Source organism: Hippocampus comes, unplaced genomic scaffold, assembly GCF_001891065.2.
Source record: "Hippocampus comes isolate QL1 unplaced genomic scaffold, H_comes_QL1_v1.1 scaffold331, whole genome shotgun sequence".
Taxonomy (NCBI): Eukaryota; Metazoa; Chordata; class Actinopteri; order Syngnathiformes; family Syngnathidae; genus Hippocampus; species Hippocampus comes.
Window position 1 is genome coordinate 228,886 of NW_017804904.1, and position 22,706 is coordinate 251,591.

The window sequence follows — 22,706 nt, forward strand, 5'->3', positions numbered from 1 at the left end:
GAAATAACGCAAGATGCCTGCAAGTGTGAAGCTCAGATACTGTTCCAGAAAAAAATGCAGTCAACCATTCAAGACTTGAGCAGAAGACATATCCTTTCCCCCTCTTATGACTACAGCTGCATTCTAAATCCAAATTTTGAATTTGATTGAGTCATCACTTAGTTTTAACAATGTTCTGCACTGATCAAACAGGAGCACTTTCCCTGGACAGTTGCTCTTGGTACTACTTTCTTAACTGTGAATCCACTCGATGACCTTTCAGACCGAGTGAACCAGATTGAAGACCAGCAGCAGTATTAGGGACAGTGATGATGTCACAAGACCAGCACAGAATTTGTATATTTTATCATTTTGGAACTTTCCCATGGAATTATTTTAAGTAATGAAAAAAAAAAAAAGATGTCGGACACTAATAGCACTTTGGTTTTATATTAAAACCCCTATATTTTCATTCCAAACATGTGTATGTATGTATGTAATCATTCATTCATTGTACTGTATTCATTGCTTTCTATGCATGTATTTTCTCAGAGGTCCGGATCAATGAACATCAAACTGTTATTCTTTTAGCAACAAGATGATAGTTCTAATCCAGTGGATTACAGCAATACTGTGCAGAGAAAAGATCATTGTAAAGTCGGATGCAGTTGGCCTGCCTGTGGCTCAGTTACATAATACTTTAATGGTGCACTTCTTGTATCAGTTCGTAACTTTTTCATTAATTTCAGTCAAGACTTTTGTTTTATTTGTGGTTGGTGTTGTTGTAAAACACAACAAAGGTCAAACATTTATTGACAATCAAATCTGTTCAATTGTCCATGTGACCTATTCAAAGTGTGCTCACTTGTAAGTACTGTATTTTCTGCTTCTCTCACATCCAATGGTTTGGTTGTGAACATGATAGCATTTTGTACTAATTCTGTGTAAACTGATGCCTTATATAAGAAATATTTTAATTACTGTTTCTTTTATAATGGACATGTTATTGGTGCTTGCTGAATAAATATTCTGAAATCATTTATTAAACAGATTTATTGTGCGTCTTTGACATTTTATCAATCCAGCATACATTTCAGAGCAATTCATTCAGTAAGCAATCCAGCAGAAATACAGTACCGTAATTAATTTAAGAACACTACTTATGCGGAAATAATATGAGTGTATGTGTTATTAAATGTATTAGAGCGTTTCTCTGCAAAATTTCAGACTGTCCACTTCTCCCCCCAAAAAACAACAAACAGCGTCATCTCGACAATCTTTGAAACTCGGGATCTGAATCATCCGTCCGTTACCCGAACCACTTATTTCATTAGTTCTCAAAAAAAATCTAAAATTGCCCATTTGCCCCTTCCAATTGTTGTGTATTAACTTGTTGACTTCCACGTAAATACAAAAACACATAGCTCTATTTTATTCAGATTTTTTTCTCTATGGCGAAAAATTACAGCTTCCAGCAACGTTCAAAATAAGAACTACAAGTACCAGAAATCCACCGCAGAGTGTACTGTTGCTACGGGCGACTGTGAGAGACTACGTGCGCCATGCTACATGTTGCGTAAAACGCCAAAAATGTGTTGAGTTTGAACTGTTCTCTAAGACATTAGAAGTAACGTCGTTAGTGTAATTATTGAAACAGGTCGTCTTATGTGTTTTGTGTTACGTAAACGCTCATTTTCTTGACAGCAAATTGTGTCGTGCTAGCTTAGCTAGCAAATATTTGCTAAGATTCCACGCCTGCGGATTTGAAAAGAAAGGCATAAATGAGCACTTCGGACTCATTGTAGCTATTTTTTACAAATGTGCGGTTGTGTATATTCCGCAATTTTCTGTGGTCGTCTTTCCGAGTGATTGGCGAACTGTAAAAGGTCAGTACCGCCTTGCTCTTTTACTAAATAAGTTAATTTTGGTTGCGATTTGCACCGACTAGCCGCGCTATTAATGAATACTATATCACTTGTACATGCAATGATATTACATATTCTGCGTTTCCCAATTAAATAAAATCCCAATTAAATACACGTCAGACAACACAAATATTAAAAAACAATCAGTGCGGTGTAGTACAGTTCATCCACAGTACTAACCATGTTGTTCAATAAATACTGGTCTGAAATTCTTAATCATAATTGAATATTATTCCCTACACCGTGCATCTCTTGCATTGGATGTCATTGCATTGTGCAAGGGGCTATAAAGTTGTGGCTACTCGGTGTAGAGTAACGCATACTATTTTTCACACTAGGTATAAAGAGACCTTAAGGATAACATGTTCATCTACCTCAGCAAGAAGGTGAGCACCCTGAACCTCACACTGACACTTTAACGACTAAAACCACAGGTTTATGTAACTGCTCTCTTGTCTTCTAGATTGCTATCCCCAACAGTATTCACTTGAAATGTGTCTCTTGGAACAAAGATCAGGGCTTCATTGCCTGTGGAGGAGATGACGGCCTTTTAAAAGTGCTCAAACTTGAAACTCAGACAGGTATGTTTGTGATTTGTAGACAACAGCCTGCAATATAATGTGCTGGGTTTAATGTGACACAGCTATGATGTTCACATTTTATTATACTACATCATCCCCAATGCACGAGACCTCGCAGGAACAGAGATAAGTGCTGTTTTGTGGCCACTGCTGTCATACTTCACAGTAGCGGATTATGCACCTCCCTTTGATTGCATTGGTTTTCTCCTATTTCTCTAGCACCCGCCCACATTCCAAAAACATAATTAAGACTCCAAATTGTCTATAAGTGTGAATGTGACTGTGAATGGTTGCTTGTTTATTGTATGTGCCCTGTGACTGGCTGGCAACCAATTCTGGATATCCTTCGCCTCTCGCCCAAAGTCACCTTGGACAGGCTCCAGTTCGACCACAACCCTAAGGGAGTGAAGTGATGATCAATAAAGGAAGGGTTGTGTGGTCCAAGCTTAATGTATCAAATGAGTGTTACAAGGACAACTTTCATTCGCAGCAGCCAGATCGCAAAGTCACCGTGTTGAGTTTGTTGTTCACTTGCATACAGCAAATCAACATTTAACATGTGTTTAAGTTGGTGTGTGAGACTGTTACATAAGATCCATGTGATTGAGATTTTAGATTTTGCGAAACAATAGTTCACTCAGTGTGTAAGAAATCTTTTAAAACTCACCAAAAGCCTTTCGGTGCTTTGCGGGTACCTCTGTATTAGTCCCTGTAAGTCGAACTGGTACCACCTCGTCCACTCCAACCAGACAAACAATAGTGAGACTCAATTCAAATTTGTTTTTTTCCCAAGTATTGATGCTGAATGGGCTCCCTTTTACTATTTCTTTTTTTATCTTGACAGATGACACCAAACTTAAAGGACTTGCTGCACCCAGTAATTTGTCAATGAACCAGACATTGGGGGGGCACAGCGGTGAGTCAACATTTGAGCCTTTTCTCAACCAAGAAAAGATAGAATCAGGGAGTGGGATTTGAGTGGGAAACAATAACACCATATCAATCATTTTTAGGTGCCGTACAAGTAGTTACATGGAACGAACAGTATGAAAAACTAACAACCAGCGACCAGAATGGACTCATCATTGTATGGATGCTCTACAAAGGTGCTCGCACCCTTTTATTATGAACTGATGATTGCGTCGTAATCAATCATCAATCATGTCCTAATATTGTAATTTCTTTTTTTTCTAAGGTGCATGGTATGAAGAAATGATCAATAATCGGAATAAGTCGGTGGTGAGGAGCATGAGTTGGAATGCCGATGGTCAAAAGATCTGCATTGTGTATGAAGATGGGGCAGTCATTGTTGGATCTGTAGATGGTAAATAGTAGAACTAGACAGCATTATTCATGAGTTCAATTTTGGCTTCTCACGTTCATCAAAACATTATAATAGAATAAAAACTATTCATGAGCCCAGTGGCGCGGTGTGCTTTTATGCACGTTCCTGCATTGTGAAAGCACCCTGAATGCTCCTGTGTGCCTTGCAGAAAGTGTGTATCGTATGTTTTATGCCCTCTCTGTGCATGGTTTAAGATGTGGTGTTTTTTTTTTCCCCCTTTTTTTTGACACCCTTGTTGGTTTTTAACCCTTTCAGGCACACTGGATACTCCAGTAGACACCTTATCATGTTATTAGGATACAGGTTATCATTATTGGTGCATGAAAGGGTTAAATTAAAACTAAAATCACCACACAACAAGAATTGCACACATTGTACATTTAAATACAACACATACTTCGTATTGGAAAAAAATCACTGGAGCATAAACTCCCAATTTGTCACTTGACAGGGATTGTTTTGTTCACATACTAAGTGTGTTAGTGAATGTGTGTATGTGTGTGCACGCACGTGTGAATACTAGTTTGGATAAAGACCTTTCTTTTGTAGGAAACCGGATTTGGGGAAAGGAGCTGAAGGGAAATCAGCTTGCACATGTGGCATGGTCTCCAGACAGCAAGGTCCTGCTCTTCGGCATGGCCAACGGGGAGGTGCAAATCTTTGATAACCATGGCAATTTCATAGTGAGTACATAAACACAGCACACGACTGGAATGATCAAAAGTAAGAGAAGCAAAACATGAAGAAATTCACCCATGTAGCTGACAGAAGAATTTCAGATTGCACGCCTTCGGGGTTTTACGGTTGTGAGTGTAAAAGCAGATTCAATGCAGTGCATCCACACATCTTGGCTGTGGCAAACTGTCATCTCGCATGGCCTTGTGAATCCAGCTCACCCGTTGACACAGGAAGAGTCAACATTAAGGGCAAACAACATATTGCACCGGAGTTGATTTTTGGTCATATTATTCGTCTAAAAAGTTCGACAAAAGCCACAATGAAAAAGTCTTCATCACACACTTGTCTGATTGGACTGAAAAACAAGAATTCAAGTCACAGTCTCCATTTGTTGAGTATAAATGAGGTTGGTTGCTTTACAAAATAATGCTGCTATACCTGCAAGATGAAATTTGGGTAAAATTGTGTTATATTTATCTTCCGAATTAGGACCAGGAATACTTACATAACCGCAGTATATCTCGTATTTTAGTTCAGCAAATGTTTAGTGAGTCTTATATTGAGAATGGAGCTATTTCCATGTTGATCGATTGCACAAATTATGATTTTAGAGTCGATCAGTGATTTTGCATAAATCCACTCAATCAGATCGGTGTAAAGTCTACTTTATATGCTTCTATAGTGCCAGTCAAAGTTTCTCGTGCTATTGAAAGAGAAGCTGTGTCTCAACTTTTGACTGGTATTGTACACAATACACTGACTTTTTGGATACTGTTATTGTGGTTACCAAAATTATGCTCCTATAATGGAGCTCCAAAGATCTATGGAGCCTGTGTGTTTTTACGAAGAGCTAATCTTCAATATCACACGGATTGTTTTTCAGATGAAATTGGCCATCAGCTGCCTGACTAACGTAACAGGAGCCGTCAGGATAGCAGGTATCCACTGGTACACAGGAACAGGCGGCTACGTCGAACCCGACTGCCCGTGTCTCGCTATCTGTTTTCAAAATGGACGATGTCAGATTATGCGTTATGAGACCGATGAAAGTAAGGCGCTCAAATGCAAAGAATGCAGAGCTTTTCCCTGTTTACTATCAGTTGTGACAATCAACTACTCAACAGTATAATTTTTTTTTCTGCAGACCCAGTATGTATTGACACCATGATGAATGTGGTCAGTATTCAGTGGAACCATTGTGGGAGTGTGCTGGCAGTGGCTGGTTCCCTCAGAGCTTTGAACTCAGACGTAGAAATCAACGTGGTGCAGTTTTATACACCTTTTGGAGAGGTGAGGGCAACATGTTATTTCCTGTATCTTTTTTTTTTTTTTTAACATAATCAATGTCAGTGCCTTTCATTCGAAACAATGCTGCAGCTACCCACAAGTGGCTTACTGTGACAGAGGATGAGGGTCGGCGGAAGGTGGATTTGTACATATAGACACTGTATATCGGGTTTCTGTTGTCTGCATTGCCAATTCTGATTCTCATAAGATCAGATGCCCCCTACAAATTAATTTTCAAGTATTAGAGGCTCGAAATGGAAGCTATGATCTCTGTTGTAGTTTGGGCACACATTAGTTTTACATCACTTTGAGGTTGTTTTTTTTTTGTTTTGTTTTGTTTATTTTTTAAACCGTTAATGGTTAATGTTGTCGGGTTATAGTAACTCTTACATAAAATTGCGTTTCGTGCCTTTACTGATTTAAGGAGCATAATGTGCAGCCTCATCACTGAAAAGTATCATTTAAAACTGTATTCGATTCAACGTTGTTCACACTTAACCGTTCAGTCTTTTCAAAGTTGTTTATAAGTCATAATAATGTCCGGTATAACAATGAGTAAGGTTTACATGTGACATGACTGTATAGCTGTATTTCAGGTGGTCAATTTCATTTTCCCATTTTCCACCTTTCTTTTTGTGTATTACAGTATTATCTCAGTGTTGAAATAAAAATCCCATTGCGCCTTGATTTCTACCTCATTTTACACAGCACCTGCGAACCTTGAAAGTGCCGGGGAAAGAAATGACAGGAGTCGCCTGGGAAGGAGGAGGCCTGCGGATCAGCCTGGCTGTCGATTCCTACATCTATTTTGCTAATATCAGACCAGATTACAAGGTAAATGACAGCACTTTAAACTTAATGATGTGAAATGTTCCTCCTTTGCTTGAACTAGCGTGTAAACATTTGCCAGAAGAGCAAAGTTATATCTCCAAATGGTTATTTGCTCGTTTCTGACAAAATCCTTTCAAAAAAACAATACTCGATCACCGATTCAATCAGAAGCTGGAGCAATACATAAAAAAAAACAAAAAAAAAAAACGCTGATAAATACTAAATATAAGATGTAATTTTTACATGTTTACATTCCCTTCCCTGAGACTAATGGAAAAAAAGTAGGCATGAACATCTTCACTCATTCAGGTGGCTGGGGCAAAAAACCAAAAACAAAAACATGGAAAAGAGTGTCGTGCTTTGGCCACAATGATCATGATTTACTCAGATCACAATCTTCTCTTCAGTTTATCAGAAAGAGAATGAGGCTGCAACGACATATACCTGTGTTTTAAATGATTGGCGATGGCCAATGAGATGTACAGCAGGGGTCCCCAACCTTTTTTGCCGCACGGACCGGTTTATGTCAGACAATATTTTCAGGGACTGGCATTTAAGGTGTGGCGGATTAATACAACAAAATAATATGGTATGAGCTGCATGAAAACTGTGGTGTTTTCGAAATATAATAATAAACACAAGGAGCGTCTAATCTGGCCGCAACACTCTGATCGCTATGATAATTTTTAATGCCTTCAAAATACGATACAACGCAAATTCAAAGTGCATGAAAATGACGACTCACCACAGCTTGATTTTCTGCAACCAGACGGTCCCATCTCGGGGTAATAGGAGACAATGACACCTCAAGTGTGTGGTTTATGTCCAGTCTACTTCGTAATTTTGCTTTAGTCGCCGTTGCTGCAGAAAACCCCCACCTCACACAGGTAGGATGTTGGAAATACAGTAATCCCTCGTTTATCGCCGTTAATGGGGACCAAAACCACCCGCAATAAACGAAAATCCGCGAGGTAGCGACCAATTAACATACAGGTAAAAAAAAAGAAAAAAAAGTTTTTTTTTTTTTTTTTTAAGTCCGCAAACAGTCCTTGAAAAGCTGCAAAACAACAGCGAGTCACATAAAGCAACATATACAGCACTGTACTCTGTATATGATTTTTTTTTTTTTTATGAATATGTTTGAAAAAATCCGCGATGCACCGAATCCGCAATAAACGAACCGCGAAATAGCGAGGGATCACTGTAGCAACAGTGCTTTTGTGGCGATCTCAGAGTATTCAGCCATAACTTTAATCCAGTTGTCTCGAACGTACTTTGAAGGCCGCCATCATTTGCGATCTCCAGCAGTTTTTTGGCTCATTTTGCGAGCTCCAGCGTTTTGTTTGTAGCGTAATCGGTCACGTGACGGAGAAGCGTGGGTTGACGTGAGTCAAGCGTGACACAGACGGATGTAACGGAGAATCCGGTAATTTTTCAAAATAAAACATCTTTCGTATTCCGAAATAAATAAAACGGAATTAAGGCAAGTTCTTTCTGTGCGGCCCGGTACCAAATGCCCTGCGGACCGGTACCGGTCCGCGGACCAGCGGTTGGGGACCCCTGATGTATAGCACCGAGTGATTGACTGTGTTCTTAGGGTGGAGGCAGAAGTCACAATAATACTCAACTCAACTCAAGTGTATTTATAGAGCATTTGAAAACAACAACTGTTGTATACAAAGTGCGGGACATGGAGCAGATATATATACAACAATAAAACAATCAATTAATAACAAAGACAGTAGAAAGCACAAAAACAGTAAAACTAACAAATCAAGTCAGAGTCATGCTGAGTCAAAAGCCACAGAATAAAAATAAGTTTTGAAACAAATTTCAAAGATGGGCAGCGAGGGGCCTTGCCGAATGTTCAGTGGGAGGTCATTCCAAAGGGAGGGACCAGCAACGGAAAAGGCTCGATCCCCTCTGAGCCTTCGCTTAGTTCTTGGTACCTCTAGTAATGTCTGTATAGAATAACAAAAGTAGCAATCATTTCATACAAGACTAGAAACAACACCACTAACTGTGTTACGCGCTGCATTGAAAATAATTCCACATGTATGGGATCAATAAGCAATCGCAAGTGTTAATTTGAACTGCAGCAAAGCATTGTGGGAAAGCCATATCTTAATGGCCGTTGTGAAGCCCTGATAACACAAACACCTAGTAATCCTGTCGAAAATACCACAAAGATAAATATGCTAATCTTTATTAGTAACTAATTTCCATGTCCTTGCGTGAGAAGTTTGCCACGTAGTTAGCGCAAGCGCACCTGAGGCAGTTGGACACAGAAGAAGTGTTGGCGGTGATCCAGTCGATCAGATCGGTGTAAAGTCTAATTATGAGTTTGGATTTTATGATTCAATGCAATCGTGTGAAGGCTGGCATTTGGTTTGTTTCTACATTTGATTTCCATTTTCAACACTGCTTATCCTGAACAGGGGAGTCGCAGGAGCCTATCTCAGCTGACTTTAGGCGGAAGGCAGACTACATACACCCTGAACTGGTCGCGAGTCAGTCGCAGGGCACACATAGACACAAACAAACATTCACATCCACATTCACACCGTCACTGAGTGGGAACCGATCCCACACTGCCCGCACACAAGTCCGGCATGTGTACCACTACACCATCAACGACATTCTATTAAAAAGTAAAAATAGAGAAAAAGCAGCTGCACTGCACCTACAATGTGTTTATTTAGTTCTATACATTTGACAAACTTTGTCTTTGGCTTCCCAGCGTTCAGCAATCTCAAACAAAAGTTGAACTTTGGTGTCTTTTTGTTTTTTCTTACCAGTGGGGATACTGTTGCAGCACAGTTGTGTATGCCTTCACAAAGCCAGAGCGCCAAGATTACTGCGTCATCTTCTGGGACACCAAAAACAATGAAAAGTTTGTTAAGTATGTCAAGAGCCTAATGTCCATCACCACATCAGGGGACTTCTGCACCCTGGCGAGCAAGGCCGATGACACCCAGCCACAGGTACAGCTTCATTCACCTTCCGTCTTCCAAAATGACCAAATGGTATTGATTCATGAAGCAGTTTTGACAGCTCTATCGTTAGGTAACTCAAAAAGTTCACTTGTCGTTTCTCATTGAACACAGCAATTCTCTTCAGGATTTCCATGATGATTGCACTCGCCTGTTGTTGAATTCATGTGATTAAGATTTTTGAAATTCATCTTTTCTAATCTTTGCAATGTCAATGAATTGATCAGATAAATGACATTTTTGCATGTGTACATATGCCGTTGAAAATGTTGATTCTGAAAGGAATGGTTGTCGAGCTAATCTGTTTGGGTGCACTCATTTATGTTGAGCACTGTATATTCTTAAGCGGCTTTGACTTATTCTTTGGCACGCAGGGAAATGCTGAGTCAGAGGCTGGGAGTCATGCGAAGGTTAATGTCATGTTCATTAAAAGCGTAGTTTCTGAAATAAAGAATACATGTGCAGAATAAGAATCCACAATCTAATCTGTAAAAAACATTTCTGTTTTTCAGTACGTCCTGATTCTGTGCAACTCAATCGGGACTCCACTGGACTCCAAGTACATCGACATATGTGCGTTCTAATTTTAAAATGAAATTTAACTGCATAGTCGTACGTAATATTTGATCACAGTGTGTTTTATAACTTCGAATAGCTAAAAGACCAGGATTTTGATTAATCACCTCAAGTCAATGTTAGAGCTCACACCTTCACATGGAAAAATAGTGGCCGGCAGTCCGTCTCCTGCCGCCCACAGTCTCAACTCTCACAGGCTCACAGCAAGTCTGTGGCCAATAAACAGTGAGTAGTGGGCGTCTTCAGACATCCCAAATACTCAACATTCCGTTCCTGCGTGGCATAGCTGACTGTTTGCTGATGAACCCATTCCAAAATATTTCAAACTTTGAAAGGCCGTCATCTAAAATAGGCTTCATGTATCCAAGTTTAACAGGGGAATCTGGTCAACCGTCTGTGAGGCATCTTCCTTTTCCAGTTGTTTTTTTTTTTTTTTTTTTTGTCAGCTAAATATTTAGCACCAGCTCAGCAAAATATTTCCACATCTATTTCACCAAACCAAACTGCCTGCTTATCCAAATTATTTCCTCGGTTAGGTCCATTGTTTGTCACCATGACCAGGACACATGTGATAGCTGCATCCAAAGAGGCTTTGTACTTGTGGCAGTACAGAGTGGCGAATAAATTGACTGCCTTGGAGATCAACCAAGTAACCAGAACTAAGAAAGAGGGAAGGGAAAGGTGAGTTTTATTTATTGACTATTCTTATTTTATTTTTTTTGCGGGGGGTTACAGCACAGTCAAGGTGTATCTTGACAGGATGGCCTCAAGTTTACCCAGTGCACTCATGCCAAGACTGACAGTACACACCAAGCCAGTCACGGAAAGTTACAGGGAGGCAAGATAACCACACATCTCGAGTCTGGGAGTCACTGTCTGAAATCTGAATAGAATTCATTCATCTGCATGCACTGCCACGGAGACTCCAGACAGCCTGGGCTAAAAGTCACCCCAGTGCAACCGTCTGCTTTGCTCTCGCTTCCTGTCTTTGTAGGGTATATCACATTGACAGCAGTCCCACTGGCGTCAATGACAATGGAGAGGACTTTGCCAAAGCCTTCACAGTAAGTGACATTGGGCCCCATTCATCAACAAACTATTGTACTTAACCGAAAGTCTCCATTTTCAATCTTTGTGCACGGGATGTAAACGTTTTGTAAATATATGCAAAAAAAAAAAAAAGTTGAAAGCACATCAATGCTAACTTGTCTGTTTGTTTTAAGGCAACAAGAGATCCTATCTGTTCTATCACAGCAACAGATAATACACTGATTGTGGTAGGTGCATCTCTGCTTTTGCTAAAATTCATGCAATAACAATGAATACCAAATCCATGACTTGGGAAAAGTTCGTGATGTAATTTCAGGACAAACCGAAAATGCGCTAGACACTTTACAAGTGAACTTACTGTAATTTGACCTTCTCTAAACCTTCTGAATGCACATATTCAATTGTTCAGAGTTTCAGTACTTGTTGAAAAACTTACCGTTATCTAACAAAGAGTGGAACAGCAAAGTTTGATTCACCAATACATTTCCTGGTTCCACTAGAATTGCTGTTCAAACAGTACTCATCAACATGCTGTTCACATTTTAATATCATACAACCAAGATGGGGCGGGCCAGTGGTCGACCTTTTAGCACGTCAGCCTCACAGTGCAGAGGTGCAGGGTTCGATTGTGGCTCCGGTCTTCCTGTGTGGAATTTATATGTTTTCCCCATGCCTGCGTGGGTTTTCTCCGGGTACTCCGGTTTCCTCCCACATTCCAAAAACATGCATGGCAGGTTAATGGAACTCTCTAAATTGTCCCTCAGTGTGAATTTGAATGTGAATGGTTGTTTGTCTCTGTATGCCCTGCAATTGGCTGGCAACCAGTTCAGGGTGTACCCCGCCTACTCCCCGAAGACGGCTGGGATAGGCTCCAGCACACCCGCGTCCCTCGAGAGGATGCGCGGATTACAAAATGGATGGATGCATAATGGATGGATGGATGGATGGATGGATGGATGGATGGATGGATGGATGGATGGACAACCAAGATGACACCTCACATTTGATTAACATTACCTTGTCACTGTGAGGCGTCAAACAGGATGTTCTCAAAGGGAAGTGGCCACTGAACTCAAGAGTGTCCTCAGCAAGTTGCAGCAGACATGCAGAGGCACTGGAAGAGTCACAGAAAGGCATAGAGGAATGGATGTCCGTCACATTTTCAAACCCGTTAGGAATTTTGCTGTTCAACTCCTAGCTAGTAACCAGCAAGTTATGCAAAAAGCATTGAAACATTGAACTGCTGGACATTCAAAAGTTTAATTAATGTGCAATTATCCATCCATCCATCCATCCATTTTCCGATCCGCTTATCCTCATAAGGGTCGCGGGGGGTGCTGGAGCCTATCCCAGCCGTCTTCGGGCAGTAGACACCCTTTAAACCGGTTTCCGGACAATCGCAGGGCACACAGAGACGAACAACCATCCATGCTCACACTCACACCCTGGGACAATTTAGAGTGTTCAATCAGCCTGACATGCATGTTTTTGGAATGTGGGAGGAAACCGGAGTACCCGGAGAAAACCCACGCAGAACATGCAAACTACACACAGGGAGGCCGGAGCTGGAATTGAACCCGGTACCTCTGCACTGTGAGGTTGACATGCTAACCACTGGACCACCGGGCCACCCTTAAGGTGCAATTAGGTTCACCTAAACATAAATGTCGCAGTGCATTTTAAGTTGTCCTGACATTTCAGCCGAAAGCCAAATAGCCCTAATTCTGTGAGGAGTATAAATGTAAGTAATGTTTGCATGTCTGTTCCAGGGCCGCGAGTCGGGTATTATCCACAGATATAGCCTGCCAAATGTCATTCTCATCCAGAAATACCAGATGAACCGAGCCCATCATCTCTCTTTAAACTGCAACTCCAGGCAAGCTCTGATTGTAGTTGTTACGCATCAGTATAAATATGTCGACTCTGCATTAGCGCACCTGTTTCGTCGGGACTGGCGGCTGAATGTTTGATTGACTCTTTCTTTCCTTCAGTCGGCTGGCCGTTATCGACATCTCAGGCGTGCTAACTTTGCTGGACGTGGAGGCTCACGCGCCGTCAGGTGATGCCGCTGGCAGTCAGGTGCCAATAGGCGGTCCATCTAAACTTGAGCGCAAGGATGTTTGGGACATGAAGTGGGCAAAGGACAATCCTGATCTGTTTGCCATGATGGAAAAGACCAGGATGTACGTCTTCAGGAACCTAGACCCGGAGGTGAGTGAATCATGTTTTCTGCGTCACCTTACCACTACTAATGTTAAGTGAAGTTAAATATGTCACATGCCATTTAACATGTTTAGATGTTCATACATCTCAGTCTGTGAGTGTTGCATCTGTTCCTTTGTTCCTTTTTCATCATTGTCATTATTCTCTTGATTGACTCAGATAATGTTCTTGGTTCTCGCACGTGGTTCTACTTTGTAGTGCCTCATAGTGAGATGTGCGACATCCATTTTGAATTGGATTTCTGTTCAAAATATGGTTCGCTGTCCTTTAAATGTCGACTGTGTTTTGTGGTTAAGCCAGATATCTGTATTTTTTGTCATTTGGGAGCATAGGAACCTATCCAAACATCAGGATATATCTGCAGCTTTGAGGACCTTGAAATCAAATCTGTCCTACTGGATGAAATCATGAAGGTAAAAACAATCCAAGCTATTGTATTGCTCATTAAATATCCTAAATCACAAGTACAGTAATGATAGAATCTATGTTCACGTCTCAATTTAAATCGTAAGAGGTTAGAATATCGCGACTTAAAAACAACCGGTTCTATACAGGACCCAGAGAAGCCGAATAAAGACAACCTCATCAACTTCGAAATCCGTTCTTTGAGAGACAGCCGTGCTCTCATTGAAAAGGTGGGAATTGCAGATGCTTCACAGTTCATTGAGGATAATCCACACCCAAGACTCTGGTAAATATAATTCTAAAAAATGTCCATTAAATATACATTTACATATGTATATTTTTTAGCCGTGTCATTTGTCTTTGATCGACATGCCAGGCGTCTGCTCGCCGAGGCCGCCCTCCAACAGTTGGATTTGAAGACCGCTGAGCAGGCATTTGTCCGCTGCAAAGACAACCAGGGCATCGAGTTTGTCAAGCGTCTGGGGAACCTGCAGAGTGAGCCCATGAAACAGGCAGAGGTGGCAGCTTACTTCAGTAGGTTTGAGGAAGCTGAACGCATGTATTTGGACATGGACCGCAGGTACTGTAAGCTTGGGCTACTATTTGTTGGAGTAAGATGGGCTTTTTTCCCTTCTTTGATCATATTGAGTGATGTGATCTTATAATATTCCAGGGACCTCGCCATTAGCCTTCGAATGAAATTGGGAGACTGGTTCCGGGTGCTCCAGCTGCTGAAAACTGGCTCTGGGGACTGTGATGATGCTCTCCTGGAGCAAGCCTACAATGCAATCGGAGACTACTTTGCTGACAGACAGAAGTGGTAGTGGCAATTTTATAAGAATTTCTTGTTTTATTTGCTTCATTACATTCCGACAGTGTGCACATCTTTCTCTGCGATTTTACTGCCCAATTCCAATGACGTCGGGAGGTGACAAAATTAGTCACACACTGTACTTTATGTACTTTTTTGACCATGTAGATTTAGTTACTTGTGTAAAAATAAGACTTTGGTGTAAATAGATGCACTAATTCAACTCCTGCAACAAAGTTAAGGTAATATAAACCGTACTTAAATTGTTGTCTCATCTGGGGTTGCCACAACAAGTCTCTCGTATAATTTATTTGATGCACTTTTTACAACAGATACCCGTCCTGATGCAACCCACCCATTTTTTTTTCATATCCGGGCTTGGGACCGACCAGGCTGTAATCAGAAAACTTTCTCCGAAAAATACAGACTCACGCAAAATACTGATATCTTAAGTCGGGTAAGACAGTACCGGTACAGTGTTTGTAATTTGTCACTTCCCACCACTGGGAAAACATAAATTAAAACCGAATAAGAATAAGAAAACCTTTATTCGTCTCACAATGGAAAAATTCCCAATTTACAGCAGCAAATATTATGAAAGGAAGAAAGTAGAAGAACAAAAACTATAGGAGCTGCTGTAAAGGCAGCCACTCTCGCGGCGCCATCTTGAAGTCATAAAAACAAAATAATAAAACACAACACATAAGACACAGACTGTCATTCAATCATAACCACTTTTCTGTGGTTTTTGATTAATTGAACTGTGTACATTGAAACTGAAACATTTATTTTGTGAATGCAAACACTTTGTTTTTCTTCTTTCTTCTTTCTACCCCCAATTTTGCTGCTGTAGACTGTAAATTTCTCCATTGTGGGACAAATAAAGGATATCTTATCTTATCTTTTCTGCATCCTCTTTGTTGTTTGAAGAGTCCAATGCATACTTCGTTTTTACTTTTGTTTTTTTAATTTCAGTTAGTTTTAATTCGTTTTTAGAGGTTTGTCACTTTTTATTAGTTTTATTATTCGTTTTATTGTTATTTTTGTTATTTTTTTCTGTTTCGAGTATGTGTTGAGTGCAAGATACCCCAATAAATATATTTAGAATGAACCCTGAAAGCTCATGTGAGATATTAACTGACAAACAAAGACCCTTTTCGCTGTGATTGTAATCAGTTTCAGTTCCTTTCGTTTCATCAATGTAAGATGTAGGTGAGTTAGTTTTCGATTCTTTCAAAGCATTTTCATTTTTATTTTACTTTGTCACCTGAAATGTTTTTTTCCATTTTAGTTTTAGTAAGTTGTCATTCACGATAATAACCTCGGTTGAAGTTCTAAGCCTTGCTTTTTCCTGTTCGTAGGGTCAACGCAGTGCAGTACTACCTTCAAGGCCGCCACCAAGAGAAGTTGGCAGAATGCTACTACATGTTGGAGGACTACGATAACCTTGAGAAACTGACCAATTCACTCCCAGAAAATCACAAACTTCTGCCGGTAAGACGAACGTGAAGGGCAAACTTCCAACTCAAAGCGAATTCCAGACTGCATGGCCTCTACATAACTGTAGTCATAGCGACATAACGACGGACATTTCTCACCCCTGTGCTGTAGGATATTGGCCAGATGTTTACAACCGTGGGCATGTGCGAACAGGCCGTGAACGCCTACCTTAAATGCAACCAGGCCAAAGCTGCCGTTGACTCCTGTGTCCATCTGAACCAGGTGAGAGACGCCCACTGCGGCACCTCCCTGTCCTCCCACATATGTCCGCTTCATGAGTGATGCTTAGCTTGGCCGTGTGAATGCTGCCCTCGCACGTTGCTGTTACAATGCAAGTGTAACATTTGATCGATGAAGTGTGGATAGAGATCGAGTAGCATAATAATGAATTTCAATAGGAAGTGCTGCAAACCTAAACATGTGTTGGCTCTGTTAAATGACATCAAATTTGCACTGTAATTTATTAACTTTGAAGTTAGATCCCGCTTCCCATCCCTTTCCATTACACTATCACGTGTGTTATTCTGATAGCCTGACTTTGCTCTTTGGTTTCTCCTACATCAGTGGAACAAAGCAGTGGAACTCGCCAGAACCCACAACATGAAGGAGATTAAACCTCTTCTGTCCAAATATGCTTCACATCTCCTTGAGAAGAACAAAATACTCGAGGCGGTGGAATTGTATCAGAAGGCTCATCATTTTCTGGATGCAGCCAAACTCATGTTTAAGGTTTGTCGCTTGCACCGTATGTCAGAATCATAATCATCTGTATTGGCCAAGTATGTAGAAAATAACCAAGGAATTTGTCTCCGGTAGTACAGGCTACACTAGTATCATCAATAACAAGGAACTACTATGAACAAGGACTTGACAAATAAGTATGGAAAGGCATTCCAAAATGTAAGGGAAAAAAGTCAGAGTGTAGACTCCCTAATGCTAAGCAACTCTTCTCTCGTGTAAGTAAGCGGCGTAGGGTCGCCAAAAGCGAGCGAAAATTACAGAAAAAAAAGACAATACTAGGCGGCACATAACCGAGGCTGCCACACGTGCCGGCGCCGTCTTTGATCCTGTTTGCTTGTTCGATTGTTGTGAAAAAGTATTGGCCCTCCTTGATTTCTGATCGCATCAAAGTGCGTACTTCAATCCAGTTGAGAATCTGTGGCATTACCTTAAGCCCAGTTCATGCTTGAAAACCCTCCAATGTGCCTGAGTTAAATCAGTTCTGTGTAGAAGAAAGGATTAAAAGTTATTGCTGCCAAGGGTGGTCCAATCAGTTATTTAGTTTCGGGGGCAATTACTAACCAAGAGGTAGGTTACTTTAGGTTTTGAGATTGAGGTTCTCATCATACAAAATATCATCATTTAGAAGCTGCATGTTGTAATTACTTGGGGGCTCTTTGTGAGACATTAAAGCAAGGCTTAATGATCCGAAATATTTAAACTTGATAACTATGCAAAAACCAGGGCAACTATGCCCCCCACAGAAACAAAAATTCAAACCCCGATCTGCAAAACTGTGTGGCAAACTTGCTGAACACGAGGCACCATGCAGTCACATTTTCTCATGAAAAAAATTAATCCATTTTGCATGTGTGTCCATCTCGCTGTTAATATTATGCCTAATGGTGATAATCAGCTTCCTGATTGAAGTTTGGAGTGCAGGAGAATAGAAAAATGCTGAATTGTAATGTAACCAAAAATCCTGAAGATGCCCAATGGGATTTATCGTGGCCGTCTTCTCAATGATGCATTTGTGGCGTTTACTCCCAGATAGCAGATGAGGAAGCCAAGAAAAGGACTCGGCCGCTGCGGGTGAAGAAGCTGTATGTGTTGGCTGCTCGGCTGGTAGAAAACCATCACGAGCAGAAGAAGACGTTGCAACAGACTAAAGCGAAAGGGAAGAAGTCAGAGGTGGATGATAAAAACACTTTCACTCTTTATTTTTTAACCCTTTCATGCACCCTGTAACCTGATAACATGATCAGCTGTCCACTGTAGTAACCACTGTCCTTGAAATGGTGAATATTATGCAACCCCCCGCCTCCCCATCCCCAATAATTAGGCAACATTTGCACTGGCTGGACTCCTCGAGGAAGACACGACCTCTTCGGGCAATCGCGTTTTGGAGAACGCATGGCGAGGAGCGGAGGCGTATCACTTCTTCCTGCTCGCTCAAAGGCATCTGTATGAAGGCTACACGGAGAATGCCATGCACACAGGTAAACAACCCCTACTATAGTGCGCCAAAATACCGGTACTATATCCCGAGTGTCCCCAGACTTTCCACTCAAATTACTCACACACAAAAATGGAAGAAAAACGTTGGCCCAATATACCTTGTGTTTTGGAAAAGGCTAAAGCCAATTCAACGTGCTGTCGGTAAAACTATGCAAACCAGTTTTATTTTCCCAGAGAAACTATATCCCAATTTAGTGTTATCGGTGACAGAGCAATCAATCTATCAATTAAACATTTGTTTATATAACACCATACTTTAAAAGCAACACAAAGTCCTTCACAAGAAACAATTACAGTACATCCCATCCACATGCATGTTTTCACCGTGCCTGCGTGGGTTTTCTCTGGGTACTCCAGTTTCCTTCCACATTTCAAAAACATGTGTGGCAGGTTAATGAACACTCTAAATTGCCCTCTCTGAAGTTCCTCAGGTAACACCATGAATTTGTCACTTTCAAGTCTTGACACAAAATACAACATGGAGCTATGTCTTTTTGGGTCAAGCTTCGAAACTGTAATAAAGTTACTCATTAGCACAAAGCGGCATACCGATACTTACCGGTAATATTTGCACCATGTTTAAAGCCCTCCATCTCCGTGAATATGAAGACATCATCCCTGCGGTGGAGATCTACTCTCTCCTTGCCGTCTGCTCGTCGGCCAGTCGGGCCTTCGGCACGTGCTCGCAGGCCTTCATCAAGCTGGAGGCCCTGGAGAGCGTTGACCCCGAGCAGCGGTTGCTCTATGAGGACTTGGCCTTGGAGATCTTCACCAAGCACGCGCCAAAAGACAGCCGTGCGCTGCAGCTCGATGCTGCATCTGAAGGGTGAGGAAATTAAAGGTTTAAATCCAGCTACGAACATGTATCTGATTCCTGTCGATAAAAAACACTTGTAGAACTCATCCTACTCTTGGCATTTTCATTTTTTACTTTCCTGTTTTTGGTATTTACATGACAATCCTCTTTCATTTTAGGACGGCAGAAAAGTTACCCACCTGCATAGTGAGCGGTCTGCCTATCCACGACTACCACTTGTGGATGTGCAATGTTTGCAAGCACTGCGCTCAAAGCAATGAGATCAGCAAATATAACTACTGCCCACTTTGTCACAGTAGTGTGGGCTGAAGCCCATCTCATATAGTGTACCAAATATTCACCCCAAAGAGTAAATTATATTTTTGTATTGCATGCATTCACATATACAGTGTGCAGGCAAAACAGCAAAGAACTGTGTCACTCAGCAAAGAATGAGATGTAACATATTTTACAAGTCATTGACATCTATATTTCCTAATGAGTGTGTTTGCAGGTATAGTGTGTAATAGGTATTAAAAGGAAAAATATGATGCAAGAGATTTATATGTACAGTGTTCATCCATCCCTCCATTTTCTACCGCTTATCCAGGGTCGCGTCGCGGGGGCAACACCTTTAGCGAGGAAGCTCAAACTTCCCTCTCCCCAGCTACTTCTTCCAGCTCTTCCTGGGGGATTCTGAGGCATTCCCAGGCCAGCTGGGAGACATCGTCTCTCCAGCGTGTCCTGGGTCATCCCATAGGAACACTACTTCATGTCTTATAAAATATTTTTTTCTTAATACTGTATACACGTAATTGATATGTTTATACTGCATTACATGTTCATATTTTGACATTTAGAAATTTTCATACTGTATTATACATTCTACTTGGCGGCCATCTTGTTAGAAGTGGTTACAATGAGCTACGGTTATAACGTACAGATTCGTAATGTCCGTCGAGGTACGTAGTAACGAGGTTCAACAGTAGCTTCTTTTTTTCATTCGCATAGCACTACTTTTTAATCGATTTTTCCCACATTAAGCCTTTCAGGACCAGTGGCTTCAAACTGTTCTGTTGTTTTGTTCAACTACATTATCACACACACATGGAATGAAAAATGGATTATGCTTTGCTGCCTCTGTTGATATCTATTTAAAAAAATACAGAAGAGGAAAAACAGCTGATTTCAGTAAGTCTTCATGATGCTTGCTGAAAGACTGTATTGTGCCATTTCCAGTGGAGCTGACGTCTCATACTCCCCATTGCTGCTATCTGCTGGCATGAGATGGTAAGTACTGTACATTCACTACAAAACGTCACTGCTCAAGCTTTGTTGACAGAATTGTACTTACCGGCCATAACATTAGGTAAACTTGCAACGTAGTGTTGCAAAAATGTCTTCACATGACGGATTGACACTGACTGGTATTCAACAAAAATGCAGCAGCGTCATTGGAGACGTTCCTTCGGCCGCTTTACTGCGGTCAGGCCAGCCTCCACTCTCAAAATTGATCTCAAGCCAGCCGCCACTGGGATTGTTAATACTCTGCGTTAAGGTAATGTGGCTCCAGCGAGCGGCGTTGGCCACCTTCAAAATAAAGGCGCCACAACTAATGTATGCACGTCAGTGGTTCAGATTTTTTAAAATGTTACAAAATAATTTCTTGGCTGTGGGGCAACGATGAGTTCGCCCAGGGAGAATGAAAACTCAGAATAGCGCCAAGAAGAGTTCTGACTTGCCATAGAAAATAAAGTCAATGGTAACTCGACATCAATGACTAAAATTTCACCTGATATTTAAAAAAAAATCAAATGAATCGTAGTTATCCCGCAACCACACCAGGTTTTCGACACACGAGGGCACCCCTGTTCCACCCACAGTCTTGGCATTCAGATCTGATGTTCCATTTCAAAATAAAAGCTTTCTAAAATATGACATTTTTGCCAGATTTTTAAAAAAATCATTAAAAAATTAATTGTAGGTACCCCTCAACCAGGCCAGGTCAAGGTGACACTAAAGTACCCCAGGTATCCAACTAGACTACTCCCATTCAGATCTGCTGTCCCATTTCAAAATAAACCCCTCTGAAATATGGCACGTTGACATTTGCGTCCAATTAAAAAAAAATCTTTCAAAAAAATGTATTTTTCCCTCAACTAGACCAGGTCTATGACATTCTAGGGTACCCCAGGTATCCAACCAGTCTACTCTCATTCAGATCTGATGTCCCATGTACACATAGGGTGGCCTGGTGGTCATCTGGTTAGCACGTCAGTCTCACAGTGCAGATCTGGAGGGTTCGATTCCGGCTCCGGCCTTGTCTGGAGTTTGCATGTTCTCTCCGTGCCTGCGTGGGTTTTCTCCGGGTACGCCAGTTTCCTCCCACATTCCAAATTGTCCCTAGGTGTGAGTGTGAGCGCGGATGGTTGTTTGTGTCTGTGTGCCCTGCTATTGGCTGGCAACCGGTTCAGGATGTTTCCTGCCTACTGCCCAAAGACGGCTGGGATATGCTCCAGCACCCCGCGCGACCCTTATGAGGACAAGCAGATCAGAAAATGGATGGATGGATGGATATGATAATTATGCGGCCTGACAATCAAAAAAGTAGTGAGACAAAAGTCCCCATTTCTACACCCATGGCCTGTATCATTTGTTCACACCTCTCAGTGGAGAGATAGTCTAATAGTCTTGTCATTTCATAGAAAGAAATGGAACCCTCTCTGAAGTTCATCAGGTAACACCATACATTTGTCACTTTCAAGTCTTGACACAACATGGAGCTGTATCTTTTTGGGTAAAGCTTAGAAACTGTAATAAAGTTACTCATAAGCACAATGTGGCATACCGGTACAGACTATGTGTGCCCTGCAATTGGCTGGCAACCAGTGCTGCCCGAAGACAGCTGGGATAGGCTCCAGCGTGCCCCGCGACCATACCTGTCAACTCATACGGTTTAGCCATAGTTCATACGGATTTTGTGGTGAATCTTATGTATATGGCCATTGTTGAGGAGGGGATCTGCCCAATTCCTTAAGGCCCTCCATGAACACAGGTTCTTTTATTTCTCTATAAGGTGGAAGCAGACCCAATACCACGTCGTCTTTTCTTCAGTTCATCATAACGCAACACGAATTGATTCGGGCTCCTGTGAGTCTCAGATTTCATCAGGAAGCGTAGAAAAAATGCAGTCATGAGGATATATAGGGACAATGTGATAATGAGAGGCGGGCAGTTATGCCTCCATGCAAATCCTGGAAACAAAGAAATGTACATGTCATCTGAACCGGTGTAGCTGGAAAAAGTTGGGAGTGGCGAGGTGAGACCAGACCACCACGACCCACGATTGTCTTCGGTCTGATCTTTGACGTAATGGCAGGAACACAGATGCTTGAGATAACAGTTACTCTTTTGATGTCAAACATGTCCTCTGGAGGGGGCCCTAAAAGTGGTGGGGGTCGAGGGGCACTAAAGGTGATTGTAATCAC

General features: G+C 41.4%; 1 protein-coding gene across 1 annotated transcript; it reads left to right on the plus strand.

The window, feature by feature from the left end:
- The first annotated feature begins 1,500 nt into the window (after window positions 1–1,500).
- wdr35 (WD repeat domain 35) lies at window positions 1,501–20,404 on the plus strand. Its single transcript, XM_019884116.1, has 28 exons — window positions 1,501–2,290; window positions 2,368–2,485; window positions 3,330–3,401; window positions 3,499–3,591; window positions 3,681–3,809; window positions 4,380–4,513; window positions 5,392–5,557; window positions 5,653–5,798; window positions 6,504–6,629; window positions 9,425–9,610; window positions 9,994–10,029; window positions 10,132–10,192; window positions 10,732–10,876; window positions 11,190–11,259; window positions 11,419–11,472; window positions 13,015–13,121; window positions 13,237–13,456; window positions 13,801–13,881; window positions 14,023–14,159; window positions 14,250–14,453; window positions 14,547–14,693; window positions 16,046–16,178; window positions 16,296–16,406; window positions 16,749–16,913; window positions 17,955–18,095; window positions 18,247–18,403; window positions 19,008–19,248; window positions 19,398–20,404. Exons 1-28 carry the CDS (start codon window positions 2,267–2,269, stop codon window positions 19,546–19,548), a joined length of 3,555 nt encoding a protein of 1,184 aa, XP_019739675.1. The 5' UTR covers window positions 1,501–2,266; the 3' UTR covers window positions 19,549–20,404.
- The last annotated feature ends 2,302 nt before the right edge of the window (window positions 20,405–22,706 follow it).